The sequence below is a fragment of the Nesoenas mayeri genome, assembly GCF_963082525.1.
Source record: "Nesoenas mayeri genome assembly, chromosome: 2".
Taxonomy (NCBI): Eukaryota; Metazoa; Chordata; class Aves; order Columbiformes; family Columbidae; genus Nesoenas; species Nesoenas mayeri.
This window is the reverse complement of record NC_137543.1, coordinates 130,610,683-130,637,031: the sequence shown is the minus strand read 5'-3', so window position 1 is coordinate 130,637,031 and position 26,349 is coordinate 130,610,683. Positions and strand designations below refer to the sequence as shown.

The following is a 26,349-nucleotide window of genomic DNA, read 5'->3' as shown; positions in this document are numbered from 1 at the left end:
CCATTAAATTACTTTAACAAATAAGCAATGAAAGTGCTTTTACTAGATTAAATATATTTATCAGACATCGCCTAAATACTTTACAGTAATATTCATATTTTAAAATGCTTGCAACCAGCTTATATGTATTACCCTGAAGCCCTACTGTTCACTGTAACTATCTTCTGTATTTTCTTCCTAAATGCACTGTAATTTAAAATTATTCCAGAATGGTTTTCCATGACATAGCAAGGTCATAAAGCCTAGAGGTGTATCAGTTCTTCAGAAATAATTTGTTAAAAACAAACAAACAAACAATTGCACACTTCTCAGGTACTTTTGGCCATTAATACATATCCACAAATAATGATTTGCTGTTCTTAATGTGCAAGCCAAAAGGCTAAGCATGAGAGAATTTTTTCACAGTAAATTATTTATTTTGTGTTACTAATGGCCACTAAGAGCAGTATATTTGAATAAAGAAGGGCTCTAAGTGTACAAGTTGGGCTGATAATTATGAACAAAAGTATTTCTGGGGTTTTTATGTTTGGTCACAATTGATTTAAGAGTTAAAAAAAAAAAGGGGCATTCCAGTTAAACCATTAATTATTTACAGTGCACCATATCCCCACTCAGAATGGCAGTGAAATGCATACCTCTGCTTTTAAATTTTACTGTGCCCCAGTTTATGCATAAATTTGTGACCATCTTTCCCATCATTTCCATAGAATAAGTTTCCCTAGTATTTGTAGCAAACAGGGAGAATAAAATGTACAGGAATAGTTGGAACAGAAAAGCTCCCAATGGAAGGGAAGTCTGTGCAAAAGCCTGTGATGCTATGCTATGTTTTTTAATTTTTCTTCTTCATGAATTTTTTATTTAATCATTTTCTTCTAGCCATCAATCTAATTTTTCTTTGTTCCTCACAATTTTCCTTTATTTGGCTAAGCAATTATTATGAAGTATGCAGTTAGCTTGCAGCTATGCAATATTTCATTTCAAAGACAATTCAAGCATTTTAAAGCTTCATTAAAACATGCAACACAATCAGCACGAGTTCAACGGGCTCCTGTTCTTGCAGCTTTTTAGGGGCAGCCTAAGGCAGTAATCTCACCATATTGAATGTGTGCAAGTACCATAGGCATAAAAATAATAAAAAAGCAAGCACTGTGCTTGTTTGTTATTAAATAATTGATTCACACCAGCTTCTGTTGAAACAGTTTCTCACAGGCTATGTGTGTCCCCTCCTTTACCCAGGTGAAATAAGGCAATGTGAACACCAGCTTTGCTGGGAGTGGTTGGTACTGCTCTTCCCATCTCTGTGTGATGCACAAGTCCTTCTGCAAGATACATTCAGGGTGGCTGAGGGACGAGAAGAGCACTGTACAGACATGGGATGTTCTCACACATGTGAATTACCCAGGGAACATCTGCCTCCAAGCTGGTAGCTAAAGGACCCAGCAAGACGTCTACATGAGAAGATGAAACTGTATGTCATGTATAAGGTGATGACAGCCAATGGCAACTATGGTGTATTTGGTGGGGAAGGGGAATCCTGAGTCCCAGAGACAGTAAATGGTCATATATTGGGATAAACAACACATCATGTATTCCCATGTACTTAAAAAGTCCAGAGGATTCCCTGCTGCTTTTCACGTGCCCCTTTACCTCTCTAACTAGATCATACCCTTCCTTTCCAAGACAGCAACTCTACAGATATTAACTCAATGTGAGGGCATGTTTTTAAATGCCAGGAGGGTAAAATATGTCTCTCACATGGGTTTACACATGAAATTTGATTTTCAGTAGTTTCTTCCGTCCCTTCTCTACCCTCTTTTCTATGCAGGTTATCTATTACTAAGCCTTAGGACAGAAATGGATACAGATCTGTAGCCAGAAATCATCCATGACGCACATTTAACAAATCAGGACAAGCAGTACGCTTCACGGTGTTGCCATGTCTCACCCCTGTGAGCTCTTCTCAAACTTGAGCATATACTTAAACTACGGCAGTTGTACAAGGCATCAGTGGAGCGGTCTCACATTAATAACTTGTTACATAAATGTGGAAAGAGACTTAATCTAAAGAACATGCCTTTGTAAAATGGAGTAAAAGTTAAATTCTTTCTGTTAAATTAAATACATCTGAGGACAGTTTTCGAAAAGCAAATATTTCAGTTTAGCTATCATACAACGAGTAAAGAAGGAAAAGTAGGGAAATATTCAAGTGTTACAGATTGATATACCTCTCTAATTACCTGCCTAGTAAATGGTATGTCCATGTATTATTTACTAGTATGCATGTGCACCAAGCAGTGTCTTTAGACCATCACAGATAAAACAATATTGTTTACACATTTACATTACAAATATTTTCAGTAACTCAAACTGTATTCAGAATGTAGCTATTAGTCTATTGCTACTATTAGATACCCTGTCCAGCTAAGCCAGATATAATTATTCCTAATGCCAGCACTGAGTCATTAATCCCTTTATATCCACAAGAAGAGATAACTTGAAGACAAATTCCAGTTTGTCCTGGTTTTCTGATCACTCTGTTACACCCCCAACAGTTTTTGTTTTGCTGCTTCTCAATAGCTACCAACAACAACAACAAAAAGGTGAAAAATAAGCCAAACAAGTCCTCCCTCTTTCAGTGACAAACTGTGATAGCCAAGTTGACAAGAACCATTCTCTTTTTCATATTGGACTTTACAGAGCAACTTTTTAGAGCCTCTTCTTCCCACTCTACAGCATTTCTGTTCCCATGCTTATTTAAATATTAAGAAAAAAACAAATAAACAAAAAACCATGCAAACCAAGGCAATCAATGGGATTTTAAATTAAGCAATGCATCAATCTTTTTTCTTATAATGACATGGTTTACAAAGGGTAACTTCCTCTATACAGAGGAGTATAAACATATAGTCTGTGCATATAGACTATATTATTTTATGTGCAGATGGTCTATGTCATATACTATTAGTTAGGGAGAAGGTACTAATAGTTAAAAACAAGTAATCTGTTTGGGTTTTTTTTAAAACTTATTACCATTCTGAACCCAAATCTCTTCCACTTTGCACTGTACAAATCCATTGTGAATGGCTGTGCAAGAATTACAGAAAGATTTAAGGGTTCTTCAGACTTGTATTCCACACTAAATCGGATTATAAGAAAATATAGATAAAGTACTGGAATGCAAGTCTTTTTCCACTTTATGCAAAGTAGCTATTCAGCTTTCTCCAAGGACTTGCTGGAGGAGGCCAAACCTGTATGGAGGTTAAAAAAGAAAAAGAAAAAAAAAAATAAAAACCAACTGAATGAACAAGACACTGGAATTCATGGTTAACACACAGGCTAAAGCTACTCTTAAGGCAATTCTGTAGTGTCAGTTTAGCAGTCCTTGCCCTGCTATACAGCAGTTGTGGTTTTCACTATGAGAGAATTAAACTGAATAAAAGGACGAAAACTCATGTACTGAATTAAAAATACTGCTCTGCTTTCCAAGCCAAGGAAATAGCTAAATGCCTTTACTGCTCAGTTCATCTTTCAGAAACATACCAAACAGAAAGAGATCATAAGCTCTTCTTCATCCTGAAGCATGTCAGAACCTGAGTATAATGTATTGGTGGGCAGCATGTAGGAATTCCAGCAGCATGAAACGTGAATTGGGGTTACACACGCATTTTTCAAACATCAGAGGGAACTCTGAGTTTTGCACGGTAATGAGATCTCTTTGGTGTTTTGGTGGGGGGGTAGAATTTTGTTTAGAAAGACAAAAACGAAGAAAGAAATGTATTTTAGACAACATAGAACAAATTCTGAAACTTTGGCTATGCCATTTCCTATTTGTGATTAAGGCCAGGATGATGGGATGACCATTGGGTCAGCTCCTGACATCTCCTTATGTTAATACACGGAACGATATCAGCCAGAATTCCAAATTTTAAAATCACCAACAACTTCGAATTTGCTCTCATTTAATTTGACTGCGTCACCCACACCCTGTGGAGCAGCCACCTCTCTCTAACATTTACTGAGGCTGAAGCTCCAGAGTATTCTTGGGGGAAAAAAAAATCCAAAACCAACTGAAATCTTTGGGGTCTTTATCTTCCCTTGTATGACTGAAAAGCTGGGCTCAGTAATGCTAAAGCACCTTGTGACTTCAAAGCACATACTGGAAATAATTTTTTTAAAGAAACTATTCATTGATGGGATTAGCAACACCATAACTGCTCAGAAATAGTTAAAACTTGCATTTCTCACAATTACCAAGACAAGCAGCCCTATGAGATGGGGTTACAGCTGGGCAAACTGACAGATGAGCTCCCTGTGCCTGAGTAAAATGGATGCTGATTACTTACTATTCTATAGGGAATAGATATTTTTTGGCATTTTAAATACTCACTCACTGAGTTCAAATTAAACTAAATGAGGACTACAACAAAACATTTTCAAGCTTTTCAGCCTCTCAGTGCTGGAAGTTCTTAAACTTGATAAATTCTTGTCACCTCTCTTACTCCTTTCTGTAAAATGAGAAAAATTATAATAATACCTCAAGGCAGACACTGTTACATGTAGACTTTTTGCATGTTCTGGTTCACATAATACTATGAAATGCTCTGAAACCTTTCAGCAATGCAAACACATGTCCAGAGTTGTAGTTGTAATCAGAAAATTGCCTGTTCTGCAGAAATGGAAAAACTATTTGAGGGTAACTCTTTTCAAAGATAGTAGTTTCTCAGCAATCTGTAATACCACAGCAATTTACTAAAAATGTCAGGATGTCTCCGAGTACAAACAGTAAATGCAAATTGCTATTATTACTATCTGATCTAGCAAGATATTGCTCACGTCTGAGAGGGTGCTGAGTGGTCCCGGATCTCCCTTGCGTTCAGTAGAACGCAATGGCACTCAGGACCTGATAGGATTAGCCCTTAATTCAAAATCAAATCCTCTATAAATGCTATGCCATGATGGACACAGCATGAAGAAAAAATGAAAACTATGTTGAGAAAGAAAGGCCAATGTAATAAAAAAAAAAAAGAACATCGATACATAATTTGCTGCTAATGTATTAAAACAATTAAGTAGTTATGTCATCTAACCACTGAAGCCCCGAGAAATCAATGCACAAAGGAATAAAGAGCAAGCCATTTATTTCTGGCATTAAACTAGAAAAAATAAAATACATAAGGGCAAGATATTTAACCTATACAACCAGATTTTTTATTAGAGCACAAAAGTCAGAACTAGGAATAATTTTTAAGGTCATCTCCCAGAAATTTCTGGCAGTATTTTAACATCTGCAGAATGAATCAAACACATTCTGTCTGGTAAGGTCAAAGATCCTCCTAAAGTTGCATTCCAGTTGCTGCTATCATGTATTGGAGCAGTTTCATATTTTGTTTGAGGGACAAAAAGCCCTGAGACCACAGATAGAGAGCAAATGTCAAGCTTGTCTAGCTCTAATGAGGCACTAATTTTTCCACACAGAAATGTGAAGCTTTTTTTTTTTTCCAGGTAGGAGGGACTCCTGGTGATTAATGTGCAGATATAATGGTCGGGGTTATTTGAAATTATTGAACAAATTCGTTACGCCTTATGCATTTTGAAGTATTAGAAATATTGCCTATAGCAGTCATGCTAAGATATTGCTACTTTTTGTTAAAGAAACCACTTGACTACTGCAACTAAAACATTCAAGCTTTCCATGCAGTGAAACTTCACTTGACAGTAAACTGAAATATTTTAAAGCACATGTGAAGTCCTCACACAAGCCTTGCTGCAGAAAGCAGCCACTGCTTGTTCACACCAGGCATCTCTCAAAGTGCTTTAGGAGAAAAAAAATCCATCCTCTCTTTCCATCGATTGTTTGAAATAAGCCAGCGAGGCCAGGATTGCCTGGAGCAGCAGGATGGAGGATAAAAGATTTAATGGTTTCCTCTCATCATTCTACCCAGGGTTCAGCTGCCTTTTGGGCAACGCAAGTTTCCATTTTTCTGCTTGTCTTGCACCTGGATTTCAAAGAATCACAGAATAATTTGGGTTGGAAGGGACCTCCAAAGGTCATCTAGTCCAAACCCCTGCAATGAGCAGGGACATCTTCAACTAGATCAGGCTGCTCAGAGCCCCATCCAGCCCAACCTTGAATGTCTCCAGGGATGGGGCATCTACCACCTCTCTGGGCAACCTGGTCCAGTGTTTTCACCACCCTCACTGTAAAAAATGTCTTCCTCATGTCCAGCCTGAATCTCCACTTTTAGTTTAAAACCAACGTCTCTGGCAGATGGAGCAGGGGGTGTAGGTGCGTGCTGGGCAGCTCTGCATCCTTACCATCACCCCCATCTCCAGACACCCAAAGAGATGCAATGCTCGCTGGCCCAGGCACCTCAATGACACAAATTCCAGGTGCCACCAAGAGCTCTCACTTCCTCAGCGGGGCCACTCAGACCTTTTGGTGCCTGGTGGCAGTGCACCCCTTGCACACAGCTGTCCTTCAGTGACAGACAGGAGCACACAGCAAGGGCTGGCATCACCTGCCCTCAGCCACTGCGAGCTGGGTCATACCAAGCAGAGGCTATGAGGTACTCACAGCTGCTTAAGCCTTTTCCCAGGTTCACAAGCTCAGCATACAGTTGTGTTAACAGGAACTCAAAAATTAGACTAGACATTAAACTTTCTGAGAGCTAATACTAAGGAAGATGTACTTAATCTTCGTTGTTTTCATCCTTGCTGCACACTTGTATGGCATTGAAGAACCAAGTTTCAAGTTCAGCATGTCTTCTGTCTTTCTCATTGCTGAACTGGAAAATCTACTCCTAGGAAACAATAATCTTCAAAAAGTTATTGTGAGTTCTTCTTTTTTGGGTCTTCAACTTGAGATACTTTAAAAGAGACTACTTTTCAGTGACATTTCTGTGAATACAAACCCAAATTTTCTGTTTACAACCAAAAAATAACATACATATGTATGTACATATGTATGTATATATGTATGTACATATATATACATATAAACTTAACTGGCAGCATTTTCAAATAAATAATAAGTTAAGAATATTAGCCAAAAAAAAGTTTTAACTTCAGCACCTAAAGATAGGCTCCAAAATCCACTGTATTTGGACAATATCCATTCCAGCAGATTATGACGACTAAAATATAGTGACCAGAATACATTCCATACTGGTACTTAATATGAACACTTCAAACACCATGTAGCAATTCCACATCTAAAGCTCTGCAGGTCAGGTGCAACGCCCAGAATTCAGCATGCAGTGTTATCCCCATCACCTGCTGCTAGCTGCTTTCTATACCAACCAGAGGAATAGGTCTCTTAAGGGAAAAGAAATGTACGGATCCACACAGTGTATTTTTAAAAGTGTTTAGCAAGAAGCTTTGATCTATTATTTTCCCTCTAGAAAGCAGCAAGGGGAAACTTCTTTGTGCTTCAGCCCAGGAAAGGAGGCATAAGAAGAATCTTGTTTGCCCCTGGGAGCCAAATTATCATAAATATGCTAAGCAGTGCAAGCTCCCCAACATGTGGCACTGGAGCATGTGCAGTAAACATCACAGCATCTCTTCAGGGAAGCCTAGCACGACAAAGCCTCCACTGGCAAAATGCTCCTGGCTTCTGTAGATTTGGCAGAACTGCCTACAAAGGGAATGATGGCATTTTCATCTGAGCAAGAACTGTTGGATTTGGTCCAAATTGCTGCATAAAATGGTAATAACATGCACTAGCCTAATCCACAGATCACTCACTTCTTCCAGCATGCGAAAGAGCAATGCATTAGGTCAAGTGGTGGGACAGTTTTGGTGTGTTGGGTCACACAGGTCAGGGTTTTGCAGCTGTGGTCCACTGCTATGTAACCTCAAAAGCAGCAACTCACTCGCCAACATCATCTAACATATGGAGGCAGAAGGCCCAGCAAAGGTGCTGCATGCCTGGGATGTGTTACAGGCTCTACCGAGCAGGGGATAAGGGGCAGGAGGAAACACATCTTGCAAACCTCACAGGAGACCCTGACAGGCTTTAATATACTGCAATCTCATTGCAATTCTGAAGGAACACAGTTCCAGCATTTTGTCCCAGGGTGTACAATACTTCAGGCTGATGGGCACACACTGCCCAGACACCTCTAAAATAACTCGTGCAATATTTATCTAAACACCTGCAATGCAAAACAGAGACCTTCTTTTACTGGGAGAGGGGTAGCAGGAGGGACATGACACCCAAAATAAACCAAAAACCAAACAGGGCCATATTTACATCTCCCATTTCTCACATCTGCCTTGCTCCCCACTCCCCCGTGCAGCACAGCGCAGCTTCACAGCATCAGCACAGCACAGCGAGAGTCAGATCACGATTAAGGCAGCTGCATTTTGCTTCCCCGTGTGGTGAATGGGTACCAAAAATAAACCTGATGTGTTTCGTGGTGGTGTTAAAACACAACATTGCATGAATTGTAGACTTATTTATATTATATATGTCTTTAAATTATGAACCTGAAATTGTACTTGTTATATACTGAGACACCCAAATCATTCCAATGACAGGTTAACATCTAATTAAAGACAGCTTTTCTCCATGTTATTACAACTTAATGGAAGATGGCAATAAAAAAGTGCCTTGTACATAGTCTGCATGTATTAAGAACATCTAACAACTTCAAACTATCAGGTTTGTCAGTACAAGCCTGTACTGACAGCAGAATGAGAGAAGAAACAAAGGTTCTTGCTTGCACCATTTAAAGATCATACAGGGGCATTATCTAGAGTTCAGCTGGTTGTGAGTATTAAAATACCTGCATGGGCATAATTCTCTGTGGCAGCAGAACTGTGTTCTTGTGCAAGGACCTTTGGCTGCTTCAATGTTACACTTCTGAGAAAGAACACATTTATTTTTATAATTTTCAAACTATCTTCACTCATCGGAGAGCTCAGCATTAGATCCTTGATTCAGCTGTAACATAATTACTCAGGGATTTTATTTGATGGGCTTGCATATTTTGGTTAAACAAAGCAGGGATACTAAGCAGCTACTGGATGAAAACACAGTGAGGTAATTTTCTAAAGGTGTATATTCACTTTTGCCATTATTTCATATTTTTCGTGTTATTTATTGATTTAGTCACATAACATACACTCAGAACACAACTTTCAGATAGGTGTAACCTTGGACTGGTATAGGTCAGCTTTTTTCTTTTGTATCTTTCTTTTCCCAGTCTTACGATACTGTATCTTTCATGCACAAACTGAAAAGCATCAAATGGAAAAGATGCATTCTGTATCTTGTAGAAATTGTTTGTTCAGGTTTTACTCCTTCATCAACACTGCTAGTTGTTCCTTGCACTTTCACAGGGCAGAGAGGGATCTCCTTTGCCAGGATGTAAACCGTACCTTTTTGCAGAAGCATAAACAGATCTGATGCAGTGTTTAGGACAAAGGTAAAAATCATGAAGTGCAATAACAGATAGGATACTGTATTAAACCTGTTTTCTTTGCTCATCTGTTCCACGACCATGTTTCACCACTATACATAACAACACCTGGGTGTGACTAGTGCTTGCTGCCATCTTTCATTTCTATAGCTCTTTTTCACCCTAAAGTGCCAGCACGATTTTTATAAAATGTGCTGTATTTTTCCACCACACAGAGAAAGGGAGGCAGAAAGGGACTCAGTGGAGGAGGGAGGTACCTGCCAAGGCTGAGAGTACAAACCAAATATCTTCACTCCTGTTCTGCTCATCTTTCCATGGTCCCTTGCAGGCAATACCAGTGCATGTGACCTCCTGCCATTGGGGCCTAAGCCACCAAATGTGAGATTCGAAGAGTGATCCCACTGCATACTTTCTACTTTCCTTCAGCATTTCTTTTTCTTTCTTGTTTCCTAGAGGAAAAAGGTTTTTGCAGCTGAACTGTATGTCCAACTGTCTGTCATTCTTGCTCTGTCTTACCACTGTAACTCTTGAATCTGTTAACAAATTGCAACCCAATTTGAGACAGGGCGTCAAATTTTCAAAGACACTATGTTCCTTCAAGTAAAGAGAATAAGCATATCTGTAGAAGAAAGAGAGCACCAAATTATTGTCTGATTGAAGTAAAGGCTGCCACATAAGCACAGCTATGTTTGTAGACATAATATAACTCAGCTATAAGAGACAAAGTGACAGAGCCTCCTCAAGCTGCTGCTAGTAGGACTTGCGTTTTTTTATTAAAAGATACAATCTCAAACACTGGAACTAATAGGATCACTGAGATAGCCTCCTTGTTTAAAATTCTGCAAACTGTGTCCATACCCTGTTTCTCTATCAAGACTTCCCCTATTGCTGCTGTACCCACCTATCTGCTGCATCAGGTTGACAGGTTTTTTCTTAGTGGACCCTATACATTCCCAGGGAAGAACAGTGTCTCTTATTTTGTGTTTGCACAGCACCAGTCACAGACACTGTGGCTTCTGAATGCCTCTATGTAAAATGGTAACTCATTACCTTTCTGCATTTATTTCTGCAAATAAGGGGTTTTTTTTCATTAAACTGCTTTGCTTATTCAGTTAGTATTTTTTTTTTCCTTACTATGAAGCTGTATCCTTTCTATATCATCCCAGGCTAGTCTATTGAAAGTCATCAATTACGTGATGACAGAATCCTTAAACAGACTGCAATCACTTGACCGTGGCTGCAGGCTGGTAGACACTTCTGCTCGGTGTAAAACTACCTATAGCTTCTTTCAGGTTACAAAATAGTGAGCATGTATTTATTTTTACAAAAGAGTGCCTGTCAGAGGTGGTCATGATTCTTCCTCTTAAAGGAATACTCTGAGAACTACATACAACTCTTCAGCTAGCTAAATACTTGCTATATAAGAACATATACTTAAAAATAAATTTCCAAATCAGTTTTTAGAAACGCATCACTGATTACGGTAAATATATAGGAGCTGGAATCAATTCCATTAGGAGCTGCTGTTTTAAAGACATGGCTGCCCACATCCCAGAAGGACAATGAAGTATAATATGCAAGATCATTTAACCACTGTATCCAATTACAAGCAGGAATAAATCATCACACACATGCCCGTGTCTGAATTTTAAAAAGTAAATAAATCATGAATAGTCAAGCCAAACACTGTGAGTCTCTGGATTCACAGATTAGCTGAGGAAATGATGCATTTACTTCTCATTTGAAATGAGAGTATCCAAAACTATGAACAACATCTAATTATTTTAAGATAAATACAAAAGCTGCCTTTTTTTTGTTCAGTTTGGAGCCCAATCATACAGAGCTGCTATTCTCTGCAGTAGAGAACACAAAATTCCAACAAACGTTGACCTCAACACAGCTTGTACATGGTCTCATGGCAGATTTTGCTAGTCTATCTGTCCTGATTCATACCCAGGACTTCCCTAAGTCACAAGAGTTCAGAAGAGGAGATGGCCTTCTTGCTAACACTACAAATAAAAGCATGTTGGACAACTCCTCCTGCCCTTTGCTGAAAACTGCCTCATTCCAGATCTACATGACTGTACCCTCTAGGAGCACATGAATATTGTCAATTTGTCAAGAAAACTCAAAACGGCAGTTTCTTGCCAAGCTGATGGCATTTTCATGTTTTTCAGGCACTTTTAGAAAATTGTTATTAAAGGTTTATATCTTTGTAATCAAGAACATAGTTGTAACTTCCCAAATTGCATCTTACAAATCTTGATTCCTTGAACAAATTTCCAGTCCTTTAAACTGAAATGTTAAATCAAATACCCTATGGCCCATCTGCATGTCAAAGCCCTCATCCGAGTAGGGAGATTCAGATTCTCATTAACACTAACACAATCTGTATGCAACACATCAAAGAAAAAAAAAAAAAACATCTGTTCAAAATATTTACATAAGCTGGACAAGCAAACTGTACAATGTGCTGAAACTTTTGCCTAGAGAGATGGGCCATCACACCGGAGACTTTAAAAAATTTTCCTCAACCCATTGACACCGCACCAGGATAGACCTCAGGAAAATGCTTTTTTGCTACTTTGCAACAAAAAATAAATATCTGAAGGATATTTATATAAATAAATGAAGGACTGGGGAACACATGGGAGAGGCCCAGCTTCAGCTGGCAGAGTCCCTCCCCTGCCTATAGGTTTAGACTTCACTTGCCCAGCATGCCCAGGTTTCCCAACTGACCACATCCCAAAATTTCCATGTATGTGCTTTGGGGCTTCTGCCCACAGCAAACCTCAGGGGTCCAGGGGGCCCCCAGGATGGCCAAGGCTTCCCAGGGCTTCACACCACCCTGAGGAACGGCTCCCTGCCCACCAAGCAGCACAGACGACGCCTTCAAAGCATTTGCAAGCCATGTGTGGCCCCAGAGCCCTACACTGCTGTCACAAGGGGAACAAGGAGGGAGCAAGCAGTGTCCCTTTGCTCTGCAGGCCCTGATGGGGGGGACATTCCTTCTCTGGGTGAGGGAGCGGGGAGAGGACAGTGAGAAGCCCACAGCATGGTCAGGGCTGCTCCCTGGCAGTCAGGCTGGGTTTGGGCAGGCCAGAGGTCTGAGCCTGTTTGCCTATCCTAAGAATTACTGAGCTGCCTCTTTTTTCACATCCATGCAGCTGTAAGTGGAGGTAAGGCAGTGTTGCAGCTGCCAGGACATGGAGGGGTGTGTGTGTGTGCTGAATTTCTAAAAATCCAGTTGTTACCTCCCTGCGGCTGCTTGCTGGCACATACTGGGCTAGCAATTTTCCAGCTGTTTGTTACAGAGTTATCTCTACAGACAGCAATGCAAGAGTATGAAGAGAAGCTGCGGTCACCTTAACAGCCAAAATGTTTGCATTTGCCCATTACTGGTGGTTTGCACACTTTGCAGCATGTAAAACATTACTCACTGCTGCTTTAAGACTGAATTTGAAAACCCCTTAACAACAGGGATCTGACAAATGCTATTTGTTTGTGGTTGTTTTTCACTGTTGCTTGTTTGCTTCCCACTTTCAGCTTGTGGCTGTGCGTCCCCTGTGATGCACAGCACAAACAGTAACAACAAACAAAGTCTCACGGACAAGGCTCCTACCGGGGCGGGGAATGAAACACAACAAAGCTTTCATTATTGTATTGATGTTGAGGCTCTGAATGCACAACTAGGAAAGAACAGAACCAGTATCTGGCTTTCTAGTTTTAGCTGTAGTGGTTCCTGGAGAGAAGTCAACAAGCCCTAAATCCTAAGAAATGGGCTTGGGAAGGGTTAAGACAGACTTCTTGGGAAACCAGTAGAGCCTTGTGGGTAGGAGGAGGAGGAGGAGGGATAATGGCAGGAGGGGGATGCAGGGTGAAGAAAAAAAAAAAAAAGAAATAAATTGAAAAGCAATATAAGGTGAGGCATAAAGGCCTCTAGCAGTCGCGGGTCAGACAGCATGATTTCTCCATGATTACACCCTGATTCTGGCAATTTATATTTCGATCAAAACTCAAGTTCAAGCAAAGGAATAAAATCACAATTCATCCCAAATGCTGTCACAAAAAAGCCCAAGTTTGTTATTATTAGCTTCCATCAAAATTAGATCCATCAATACTGCCACCTTATTTACATTGATCTATTTTCCCTGTCCTCCCACCCCAGAATTTTTTTGTATTCAGTGTCCTTGCAAGCCGTCACATTTTCAGTTCAGAGAGAGAGTACTGATTTGGTTTTGGAAGAATCTCACAAGCATTTCTGAACTGAGACAAGGTCAGCTCATGATCTCAGCCTGGCTCAGGAGACAGTGATGTGAGCTGCTGATGCCACAGCTACAACTCACATCAGTATTTTTCACCTCGTCTAAAAGATGGGACAAGCAATTTACTTTATTGCAGTAACTGGTGCTATTCCGAAAAGCTCTTTCTGCCAGAGCCAGCTACACTCCATGAGGGTAACTGACATCTCACAAGAAACATTTGGCTGTCAAAGTGGTGTAATTCTATTCCTATCTCAATCTCTAAAAGGATCAAAATTAACTTTAAAAAAGAAGGATTGTCTTCAATGACAACCACAGACTCTCCTAAAAGGTGTTATATACCCTGACTGATACCAAACTGAATCAAGCCTTTCCTTCTAAAAGAAGTGACAGCAATTTAAAGCCTGCATTATGAGCTTACCAACTGCAGTTAATGCACAAAGCTTCTGAATTTATGCCAAGCACACTCTGCTCCATTACTTCCTTTTTAGACAGGCACCTCCACTCTCACAAAACTAATCCTACTACAACCATATATCCCTAGATCCAAGAGCCGATCTTCTGACTTGTCCACTAAAAGCAAAACCCAGCAAGATAACACAAACCACAGCAGAATCCTCTGCCAACTTCATCCAGCACACAGCAGAACTGGCCCTCAGTAGCTGCTACCACAGCTGCTTGCTCCCCTTATTTTCCTTGGACATGATAGAGAAGGCAGCAGCCAGCGCCAAGGCAAGGCAGAGCCGAGCTCCACTGCACTTCATAATCCGGAGTGTGTTGGCACCAGTTTACCAATGCACAGACAGGCTTTCTCAAGCAATAGCGTTTATTCAACCACACAGCAAGCAGAGGCATTTGGTGCTGTAATGCAGCTCAGGGTTGGCAGCTATTAAGGGAGATCTTAAGAACCCAGAGAAAGCCTCATCAGGAGGCTACGCATCAGGAAATAGGCAGAAATCTATTCCAATTAGTGGTTCACAAATAGGTCTTGGGTTGTGCCTTTTCGTTCTTAATTTCCCTAGATGTCCTCTGGGCACAGGTATTTACAGAAAATGGTAAGGTGGGAAAGAAAACAACTGTATCAGCACACTATACAGCAAAATGTCACCTAACAGTAGTAACACGAGGAATGACAGGGAGCTTAGTAAAGTAACAATAATTGTAGTTTGACTAAAGCCAAAACGAGCTCCACTCGTGCTCACGAAAAGGTTGAGGCTGCTAGTTCCATAATACCGTGAAACTGTTTGAACTCAGGGCACATTAAGAAGGATTGCGGGGGAAGGAGGAATTAGCAGCATGAGAGTAAATTTAGTTCACAAGGGGAAAAAAGAAGCTTTGAAGACAGATTTCTTTCAGATTCTTAATACACAACCTCAAAGCTCAGGTCTTCAGTGAATCCATCCTTCCACTCTGTGGGCGGGGAAGGAACACGCTCTTTATGTTCCTCAGAAAATGTTAATCTCACAAAAAAATCATTGTATTACGGCAACTTGGAGCACTGGAAACCCTGGAATTCAAAGCCTGAAAACAGTGCATGAACTGTATTCTTGGACCCAAAGATGCAGCAAGTATGTCAGGACGCAGTTTTAAGTTTTCAGCATTCTTACATAAAAACTCTCCCACCTCATGGAAGCATCTTTCAAAAAAAAATCTTTCAGAGCACCTTCTCTGAGTTTTATAACATTACAGTGAGTCAGCTCTTGTGAAAGAGTGCTCTGCCCTGAGAACAAGCTTTCGATCTAACAGCTATCTCACTAATTGCACATAGCAACATTGGAATCATTAATGGACAAACACCCCAATTTATGTCAGCAAGTGGTGAATCTCTGTGTTGTGGAAAAGAAACACAGAGTATTGAAGACAGTGTCCAGTTTTTCAATAGCCTGCAGGTCAGGGGTTCATAGTAAAAAACCTTAAGAAGGAAGAAAAGGAGAACAATGCTGAGTGCTGAAGATGAGTATATACTCAGGAAAGATGGGAGAACTTGTGGTGAAGAGCCCCATGGAGTTCCTGAAGGACTGTGTGGTTTGCAGCTCCTGCTGAAGGAACAGGATGTGTGGACGCCTCATAAGCAGCAGGAACATTGATAATTCAGTGCCTACTCTCACAGTTAACTGACCTGCCAACCCACACACACCATCTGTTGCTATTCCTCTCACGCTACTCCCTTATAAACAGGACTCACTTTTCCTCTACTAGAAACAGCAGCTTTGAGATTCCTAACTAGTCAGTTTCAATGAGCCACATTTCAGGAAAACATGAAGACAGGGCGAGGCCTGAAAGGATCTAGTAAGTTGTGTCACCATCACAGTAGGGGTTGTCCTCTCCCATCATCCATTTCACGTTTGGTGGTTTGATTCCACCACTGCTGTGGGGGAATGGATCTCCAGTAGACAGAAGTCAGGAAGAGTTACCACAGTTTAGACTAATTTCAGAATTTGGCTATGACATTTTGTAAAGTCAGTGCTGACTTCCTTTGCCTTTGCCATTCTTACAGCTCACTAAAACCAGTATGACATTAGTTGCACCAGAAGGGATCTGGCCTGCTTTGTCTCCAAACCTGAAGCCGTGGAACTAACCCAACCTCCAGTATAGTGCTTAAGCCGGAGAGGGTATCAACTCAAGTGGCTGGCATACTTCTAAAATGACATCTCTCTTGTCAAGAATGATCTCTGCACCACTGTGCAGCAACTCAGTTTTTGGTTTTGCCTTTATAGCCCTTAGTCCCAGCTTTCTGACCTGGGAAGACTAGTTATTTGTGCTAAATTTGATGCTGACCAGCCACACTCAAGTGATGAGAAAAGGACTCAAACTGAGGCAGAAACTAAGAAGCAACTTCTACCACTCTTTTTATCACTAAAATACAAGCATTTTTATCAAATAAAACCTTGGAAGTATTTTTTATCCCTTCCATAATCACTTTTTGGCTTAAACCCATCAGACAATTAGCAATTATCAAAAGCACCATTCTGAAAAAAGTTCTACAAAAATGTTTCTCAAATATACAAACATGTTTCTATATAATCTCAGCTACTTAATGCATCTGTTAATTTAGAGAAATACACTGCCATATGTCCTTTCACATATTTAAAATACTTACTCCATTGATTTTCCTTTTCATATCACCTAGACTTTCAATGTCATTAGGGTAAAAGTGATTTCATAAATTACTGACTAAAACTCTTCAGGGTCACGTTGGCTTTCCAGAAACCTTACCAAAATCCCAGTGTCAAAACAACTTGTCTCCTAAGTACCTCATCAAAATGTTTATATCATCCACGTCTTTTTTGCAGTGCAACAAATTAACACGTTCTGCCTTTTACGACTTAAAAAAAAAAAAAGCCTTTTTCACTGTCAGAAGAAAATTATTGATCTTCAGCCCTAAAAAAGTTCTGCTAGACCTTCACTTCCCAGTTCCTTTTTGCTTAAAACATTAAGATCATCAAAACCCCTCATATTGTCTACAATGCATACCTTCATTATAAAGGGTTTCACACTAGGCTTTCATGGTGGCTCCTTATCTATTTCTCACATAGCAGAAGGTGAAAACTAGCTATAATGAACCACAAAACTACAGAGAAAACACTAAGGAACTATGATATAACTGACTAATCAAATACAGTGTGTAGCTGTTTCTTCTGCAAATTTGACTCAAATACAAAATACATTAAGCACCCTGGGTGCTACCATCATCCCAAGCTATCCTTGCACAGGGTACAAAAACATTTATTTAGGTGCCCGCAGTGCTAAAAGGTGCCTAGGTGGTCCTGTGTTTGCCTGATGGCTCCCTTGGTTCCTTTTTCTCCTTTAAAGGGTTTACTATGTCAGGGATCCTTACACCATGAAAACAAGTTGGGTGTTTATCACTCCCCATGCTGCCTCCAGCCTCCCAGGCATTGGATATAGGCGTGAAACAGTCCAGGAGCAGCATCCCAGTACTCTGCCTTTCCAAAAGTTAGCCCTAAACAAGCTTTAATGCCCAAGCACCAAAAAACCCACCTTTTTCAGGTTCTGAGACCTCCCTCATTTCCCAGAAATAACTGTCTGAGTTCCTACCAGGAGACAGCATTTTAGACATATTCCCCTCGCTGGCATTTCCTATTAACTTAGGCACCATAGCGTGTGACACACTGTCTGTAGTGAATCCCAGACACGACACTCTCTTCTGCAAGCTGTTTCAGCTCACTAACATGACAGAAAATAATCCTACAGAAATAATAAAAAAAAAAAACTTTCCTACTAAGATATTTAGACATCCTTGGCACAAGGTCAAACCAAGTATATGAGAGAAGGGGCTACATGGCAATGAATAGGAGGACAACTGGAGGATGTCAGATCTTCCCATTTGAGCAGAAGCCAGTGTCACTGCTGGCAACCTTGGTCCCAACCTCATGCCACCCCCAGGGCCCCTACCTCTGTCATCCCAGCTCTAGGTGCCACCACATCATTTGCGAAGCCATTCAGCAGAAAACTTTTTACTCTCTGCCGCCAGCTGAACTGATAACTTGCTCAGTGTTCCCAACCGAAGGAACTAGCATGTTGTTATAACCTCAGATTCTGGTTCATTTCTTCCAAACTGCAAGATGCTACATGTGATGTACTGAGTCAGATCAAAGATCCTCATAAAACAGAACCAGGACTTTGACAGGTGCTAACAGAGGATGCCCAGGGGAAGAAAAAAAAAAACAATTAAGGACCAATACAGAGTTATCTTTCTCTGATAGGCCCTCTAACTTTCCAAATTGGAAGTTATATCAATGTCACAGCAACAACGATTTTGCCAGAATTTTGCCTTATTGTTTTTTAAGACCTTCCAAACTTCAGCTTGTACAAAATCCTCAACAACGAGTTTCATAATTAAGCTGTGCATAATTTTAAAAAAGAAAAAAATCTCTTTATTAGTTATAAATCAAATAATCTCTTATTGTCTTCTTTCCTAATTGTCCCAAATACTGTTTGTCTTTTTGATCAGTGATGATCAAAAATTTCCAAGAACTATCCACATTATCTCCAAAGACCTATTTTCTGCATATTAGCCAATTCAGCACCTCCACTGAATATGTGTAATAAGGATTTCCTCTTCTCTATTTTAGAAAATGCATTACTTTGCATTTTTCAAACTTGGATCTCATCTGCAATTTTATCACACAGTCACACATTTTTATCCCTTTCATCTTTCTTCAGCCAAAGGGCTGGTTTGAGGGACCTCACTCCCCAGTCATTTTCCCAGTCCTACACTGCCCTTTTTTTCCTACTTCCATTAGACTATTTTTGAGTTGGATCAGCTTCCTGATCTCACTCACCTTGCAGAGACACTCAAGCAAAGTTTGTCAGTATGACGGCAGGACAACATGACAGCTCGAACAGGCAGTCAGAGTGGGAATCACAGGTTGTACAAGAACATAACCTCATTATGGCCAGCAAATGTGAAACAGTTCTATCATTTATCATAAGATCCTCAATCATTTAATTTTATCAGCACATTCTGTTACCCTAGTTTTCATCCCACACTCAGCAGCACCCAGTCTTTGATGGTGACGTCTCTCCATTTTAAACACTGACAATTCACTCTTACCTTTCATTTTCTGTCTTTTAAGTCATCATCAGTCCTGAAAAGCACCTCCTCCCTTATCAAAAGGATCTTTAAATTTCTTTTAGGATTTTTGGCAAGGGATTTTATCAAAAGGATTCTGGAAATACGAATATAAGATATAGGCAGACCAGACGATACATACCCTCATACTCCCACTTCTCTCTGAAATAAAAACCATTTCCCTTCCCTCAGTATGACATTTCTGCATGCATTTCTTCCTTCTACTTTTAATGTAATGCCACCCAATTTCCCAGCACAAAGTCATTACTTTATGCTGCAGTTTTGCATCTCACCAAACTCCTGCAAGCAAGTCCAGCTTCTGGAGATACCAGTCCTTCACCCCTGCCATCCTCACCTGCACATCTCCCATTCTGTAGCACCCTCTCCCTGTATCAGGAGCAAACTTTGTGCCACTGACAAATTAAATGGATCAGGAAATGGATCCATCTTAAAACTAATAATTCAGTATTCCCTTGGTTAGTATCAACTGAGACCAGCTCCCTACTCAAGTCGACCACAGAATAAGACAACATGCTGCAGAGCCACAGAGGGACCAGCGCAGTGGCAGGAATGAGTGGCTGGGGAAGGCTGAGCTGCTGCTTTAGACTACAGCACCAGTTTATGGTAGAATAACATATTGGTAAAATGACAACCTTATTGCTTAGATGTTCCCCAAATAGAACCATTTATTTTAATTGGCAACACATTTTCCACCTCCCTCTGCCACTGAAGCTGATTTATATGATAGATTACAAACCACTGTTAAAGGAGTTCAGCAGTTTCATAACTGAGCTCCTTTGGAAGTCTTTGGGGAGTAGCATCTGATCCTGGTGATTTGTTACTATTCATTTTATTGATTTATTCTAAACCTCTTCTACTGACACTCCCATTTGAGACAGTTTAGACTCATGCTACATGAAGCAACGGTCCTGTGTGAGAACCTAACCTCCCCAAGTTCTCTCACATTGAACAGTGAGATAAACAATTATTTTAGTTTCTCTGCTATTCTTACACTGATGTTGCTCCATGCATGTCAACTCTGCTAAACGCATTCCTTTCTTATAGGCATGGCAGTAACATGCATTTAGCCCACTCAGTTCACAAAGCTTTCCTAAGACTTTGGGGAAAAGTTTACAAAATCCCTCAAAATGATGACAGACAACATGTCATTAAAAAGGACTGGTAAGAAGAAGGGCTAGCGGGCATTTATTCTCTCCATCCTAAAAGCTGGAAGATAGGATCACGAAGTGTTGAGCAAGTATTTATTCTCCTTGACATCAGTCCACATGCATCAGATACATTCACGTTGATTGCATGGCAGTCAAAGGAGTACATTTTTTAACATCTTTTACTCCTCAGTAATAAAGCACAGTGAGCAAGAGTCCTAACAGCATCCTTTATAGCTAAGAAACAAACAAACAAAAAAAAAATCAAAAAGTAATTAGACTTTTTTTCTTGTATTATTAAACAAAAGAAAACATCTAGAAAAGGCAGAACTGTATCCCTTTTTTAGCAACATCATTTAGCAACTCATGCAAGATAGTACCATTCCCCTAAAAGGCCACATATACAGTTCCTCAGAGTGTGCCATTAGCCAACATCAAAGCAATGTCATTCATGCAAGTGTAAACACAGAATAGATTAAACAAAAGCAACCCTTACTACACAGCACTTCTAGGACAAAAAAACATGGTGTGAGCGCCCCACCTAGACACTACAGTATGACTCCAAAGCTAAAACTGCTTCTGCATGAGAGCACAAAGTTCCCACCAATACAAGGACCATCACAGTCCAAGATAAGGTGGCTCAGCATGGTACAAAAGTCATTACTCCTTTCTTTTCCTATTCCTAAGACATCCAGACCATATCTACAGCTTTCTACATCAGTTTTAGCTACATCATAAGGATTCATCTTCTTTTTTCTGTCCTGTTAAGACTTTCAGCATCAAAGATCCTACTTTTGTGATAGCCTGTTTAAAAAAAGTATCATGCCTGCCTTTGCCACTATTTCTTTCATCCAGTTCATTAAAAAGATACATCAGTTAAGACCAACACCACCACATAGTGCTCCATTTTTAATTTACATTATTTCTCTTGGTCTCCATTTCCCACTGCTTCTTGCCCTCAAAGACCTTCACAAATCAATCTCTTCTCTCCCTACTCATTTCCTAAAATTAATGCCCCAGTAGGGAGGTAAAAGACAGGTGGTGCCATCAAATGGGAGGAGGGAGATTATGTTCTGCTTCAGCAACGTTCTACTTAAGTTGCCTGAGACGTGGCCCAGTGGCCTGAAGGATTCAGGCAGGCTTGAGAAGAAGCAGTGGATGTGATGATCACTGTGTCATTCCAGAGGCTGCCAAACATTGAATGCAGTCAGTGTGAGGCAAGATGGTACGTTTGAACAGAGGCAAATCAGAGGATACTCCAAAGACTAGATCAGGATAATATCCACAGAAGGAGATGCTGCTAATGCCCAAGAAATAGAAACTTTTGCGGAAAAGGACAACAATTTTGAAAGAAATGTTGTAATCAATTGGAAGGTATTAGAGATACTGAAACATTAAGATTTGGCCTGTAGAAGATTACTTGTTCAAATCCCTCTCCTTGATAAGGATTAGCCCAGGAGGTATGCCTTGCATTTTCTGCCTGGATATAAATGTATTTGAAGTGTCTCACTCTATTCAATTTTTAAAACTTCAAATCACCCTCTAAAGTACACACTCAGCAGACATCCCCCAGTCATTCCAACAACTTTAGAGATGACTCAGAGAAGTTGTTCATTACAGAAATCTAAAATCTCCAGCCATCTCACAGTTGGAAACAAGAACAGTCATCTTAGTGGTTGGTGCATTACAGTTTATAGTAAATCAGTGAGATGAAAGGTTTCTCCCTTTGAGACAGAAGGCTGGCAAGACTTTATTACTGGTAAGCTCCAATTTAAGATAATGCCACAAGAACTCACATACACTCTCTGACTTAGCAATCACAAAAAAACCTCAGTCATTAAACTGTTATTAAGTAGCTAAGCTTACAGAGTCTGGGAGACCTCAGGCTTTCTAGACATCCTTGCCTACAGAAGTCATCTGAGCAATAGACTAAGTCTAATTGTGCGCATTGCAATGTCCCCTTTAGTGTCCTCAGTTGCTATGATGGTGTTTAGCCACATCACAGACACTGGGACTCTTCTTCAGATAGGGTAAGAGAAGGCGTCCCCATGAATTTTTTATAGCAGAGGACACTGCAGCAGAGTGTTTAAGGTACCTTGCTACAGGTTCAGTGGCAGCTGAAGGGAGCCTCAGGCCTGGGCAGGAGCCCAGTTTAATTTATTCCAGACCAGCAACAAAGTTCCCCTTTACTCTCCCAGCTGCATGTGGTACCTGCTGACTTGGGCTAGAAAATGGAGGACGGCTGGGGGCAATACGTGGGGTATCATCCCGCTGTATCAGTGTTTATAAAAAGCCATGCTCCATGACCATGCTAGCTCCCAGAGAGAGTGGATTTTTATTTATTTATTTTTTTAATGACCACAGAAGATTGCAGTTATGATCCGTTATACGAAGGGTGGGAATAAAAACATGCAGAGCATCCCTCCTTGGGAAGCAGTGCAAAGGGTCAAACAGAACAACAGCCCCCTGTGCACCAGCATATGTAAGAACAGCACTTTCCCATGTTTTTTACAGACACAAATAAGCAAACCAGGTTGGGGACTGCAGGGAAAATGGGAGGCCAAGGAAGTCATCCTGGAACCAGCAAACTGACAGCAGGAGCAGCAGCTGGGTACAACAACATCATCCTTTCATGTTCTGCAAAGCTACGCCTGATAAAACACAAGCCTGTGGGACTGTGCAATTTGACCGTCCTCTTGAGACGGGACAGGCCGAAACTACAAAAAGTACAAAGAACAGCAAATCCATGCACACAAGCAGCAGAAGGATGCCTTCAGGTGCACACATAAAGATGCACATATATACAGTTGATACTCCATACTTACTCATGCCAAATGCCACTCAGGCTGAAAAACAGACTGATAAAAACCATCACAGGAGCATCTACCACATAAAACACTGGGCAACATAATGCCCAAAGTCTTTTATTTTTATGAAGTTCTACTGAACCAGATTAATAAAGTCAGAAGAAAAGAGTACATTCTGAACTGCCCTTGAGGGTAGTGGAGGGCCGCTGGGCAAGGTTTAGCACACTTCTTTGTGATGGCAAAAAAAAAACCACGAAGCCACAGCCACTTTGTTCTGTCCCTGGGATCCAGTTAATCCTGGCTACAGGGCAGAGCTAATTGTTTCTTTCTAAAAGGAGTTAGGATAAGGCAGAAGAGGTGAGGGGAAGCCAATCAACCTTTAAAAACATTACCATCTACAAACCAAGCAAGTACTGGTTTAGCATTTGTTTTGAGGGCAGTTTACCAGCCCTTCTCTGTAACAATAAGAACAGGTTTATGAACAGCCTCCTGCTTATGGGAGGGAAAAAGAGCAAAAAGAAAGAAAAGGTAGTACAAATGTGGATGTATGCAGAGTCTGATGCTTAATATAGGTAGTGCTTTGTATTTACAAACACTAAAATATAGTGCAGAACACTACTGAAAATCTCGTTGTTTTCTAGCAAGACTGGGAGCTTATAGAAAAAAGATGAAGCAGACTATAAAGATGAGGAGCTAATATGCCTCAATCTGCATATGAAAAACGTTAATGGGGAAAACTCACTCTGGATCTGATTTGACCTTAAAGGGCCAACGAAAGACCCACACTATACACGGTCTAAAACCTGGCTCATGTAAATTACACCCACAACTAGACTGAGGGCATCTGTGGAAGGAAAACAATCACAGCCTCTCTCTGCACTAAATATTAATGTCTAGGCAGACAAAAGCAGCACCAGGAATACTGTAATAATATCACTAGCAGACACCCTATGTTTCTCGGGGGCATTCAGACATCAGTACTAGGAATACGTCTATTGTCCCACATTAAACTAATGACTTGTTTCGAGAACCCAATCCTGACGTTCCTCTAGGAATCACAGATGTTATTTATATTTTCAGCCACTTAAAAAGATTAAAGTGTGTTCATTCTCAGTAATCTCATTTGCAGAGAGAGATATATACAGAAGCAGGAGTATGCATTTTAACCCTATGGGGAATGATGAAATGCACAGCTCCATTTACAGCCAGCTGCCTTCTGCAGCTCTTCAGTATTTGGGACCCCCAAAAGTCTCACCAGCCTGGCCGCTTTCATTAAAACTATCTATGAATTGCAGGTTGCAGGAACTTCTGATGGACTACCCCAGGAGCTCTTGGTGACAGCAAGCTGTGTATAGAGCCAAGAGATCCAGCTGAAAATTAAACTGCATGTCAGGTAGCCCGATCAATATAATAATTGCTCGAGGCTAGAATAAATTACAATTCCTGGTTGAAGACACACACGTACAGCACCAGGCTGTACACTGTGTCCTGGGTTATGAGAAAATTTATAAACCGTGCTTATGAAACAGAAGATGTGCCAAAGTACTTGGGTGGTGGCAAAACGGGTACTTGGCCAGGAGGCTGAAGTGCACAGCAAGTATTGTGATCAATGTAATAGCTGCAGGCTACAAGGAATAGCAGTCTCTGCCTGGAGATACACGGGAGCTCCACAACGCACACTGCAGACTGAGCTACCCAGGCAGCAGAGAAAGACGAATACAAAAAAAAAAGGTTTAAGTTTCTGCTAAGTACGTGCAGCTCCTGAGCGGTTTCGCTAACTGCTGGCGCTGCTGCCTCGAGGCCGGGTGCCCCGCTTCGCCACCTGCCCACATTGCCCCGGGCTGCACATCAGGCTGGCAGCTGGTTTTCGGCCGGGGATGCCCGGGAGCGACTCCCGTCGCCTCGCCGCTCTGCTGGCACCGCGATCTCTCCCCCATTCCCGCACAGGACCGGGGACAAGCGCTTCCCCGGCCGCCGCCTCCCCGCCGGGCTCGCTCCTTACCCGTCTCCTTGTCCTGCGCGGCTTCCAGGTGCAAGTCGCTGAGGAGATGCTCCAAAATCTTCTCCGGCGTCCCTGACACCACCACGTATCTGTCGGAAAGCAGAGAGTCCCCAGAGTCATCCTCGGTGGAGGACTGCGAGCGGCTGCTCCACTCGTCCTCATCATCCTCCTCATCGATGTACTTGAAGTAAGGCACGTCGAAGGTGGGCAGCGGCCGCTCCCCGCCGCGACCCGTCAGCGCCTCGGGCACCCGCACCCTGCCGCTCCCCATGGCGCCTCGCTCCCACCACGCCGCCCCACTCAGGCGCGTCCCCCGGGAGCCATCGCCCTGCCCGGGGCCGCGGGCCGCCCTCCTGCCCGATGCCTCCGCTGCCGCGGAGCCCGGCCCGGCCGGCCCAGCCCCGCGCTCCCGGGGCCGCGCAAGCCTTACCTCCCGCGCCGCTCGGGGGCCGGGCTGCGTGACCACACCTTCCGCAGCACCAGCGCTGCGCCGGCCTCCTCCCGCGCCCGCTCGCCGCCGCCTCCATCGTCCGCCTTTCGTGCGCAGGGGGGAAGAGCAAGAGAGAGAGCGCGGTCAGTGCCCGCCGCCGGCTCTGCCCGGCCGGGTCTCGCCAAAATGTTCAAATCGAGAAGGGGGCTCGTTGCACTGCGGGGCAGAGGGGAGGAACGGGCTGCCCTTTGTAAGTCACACTCGACATCGTGTGTTGGATTTTAATTCCCAGGAGCGGAGGGAGGCGGGCGGGGTGGCTATGGCTTTCTGTGGCCCCGAGGTGATGGCTTGTTTAATTTCCAGACGGTCAAATCAGGAAGGGGACAGGTAACAATAGTCAGAATGTGGCAAGAACTCCCCAGCGCTCCGGTAATACACAAGCAGAATACACCTTCTGTAAAGCTGCTCTCCTGTACTTTAACAAAGACAATGAAACCAGTGGGACAGGCGTGCAGCGTATGCCTCTGAGCATCTCTTAAAATACTCTGTGTACAAATCCCCCTCCCTTTCAACTTTTTAACTTGGGAAACAAACACCCCAACAGAAAGTAAAGCCCAGTGACCACCTCTTGGTGAATCTTGGCTAAGTTGCGATTTAGACACTGACT

The 26,349-nt window shown here is 41.8% G+C and overlaps 1 protein-coding gene across 1 annotated transcript in view; it reads right to left on the bottom strand.

Annotated features, from left to right (window-relative positions):
• Positions 1 to 26,349, bottom strand: part of RAPGEF5 (Rap guanine nucleotide exchange factor 5) — a gene marked incomplete at both ends in the record, with an annotated part of 157,146 nt that overhangs the window by 35,169 nt on the left and 95,628 nt on the right. Inside the window, 2 exons of the mRNA XM_080338516.1 lie at positions 25,253 to 25,341; positions 25,683 to 25,786. Coding sequence (XP_080194642.1) covers positions 25,253 to 25,341; positions 25,683 to 25,786 — 193 coding nt within the window. The remainder of the gene's footprint in view (positions 1 to 25,252; positions 25,342 to 25,682; positions 25,787 to 26,349) is intronic.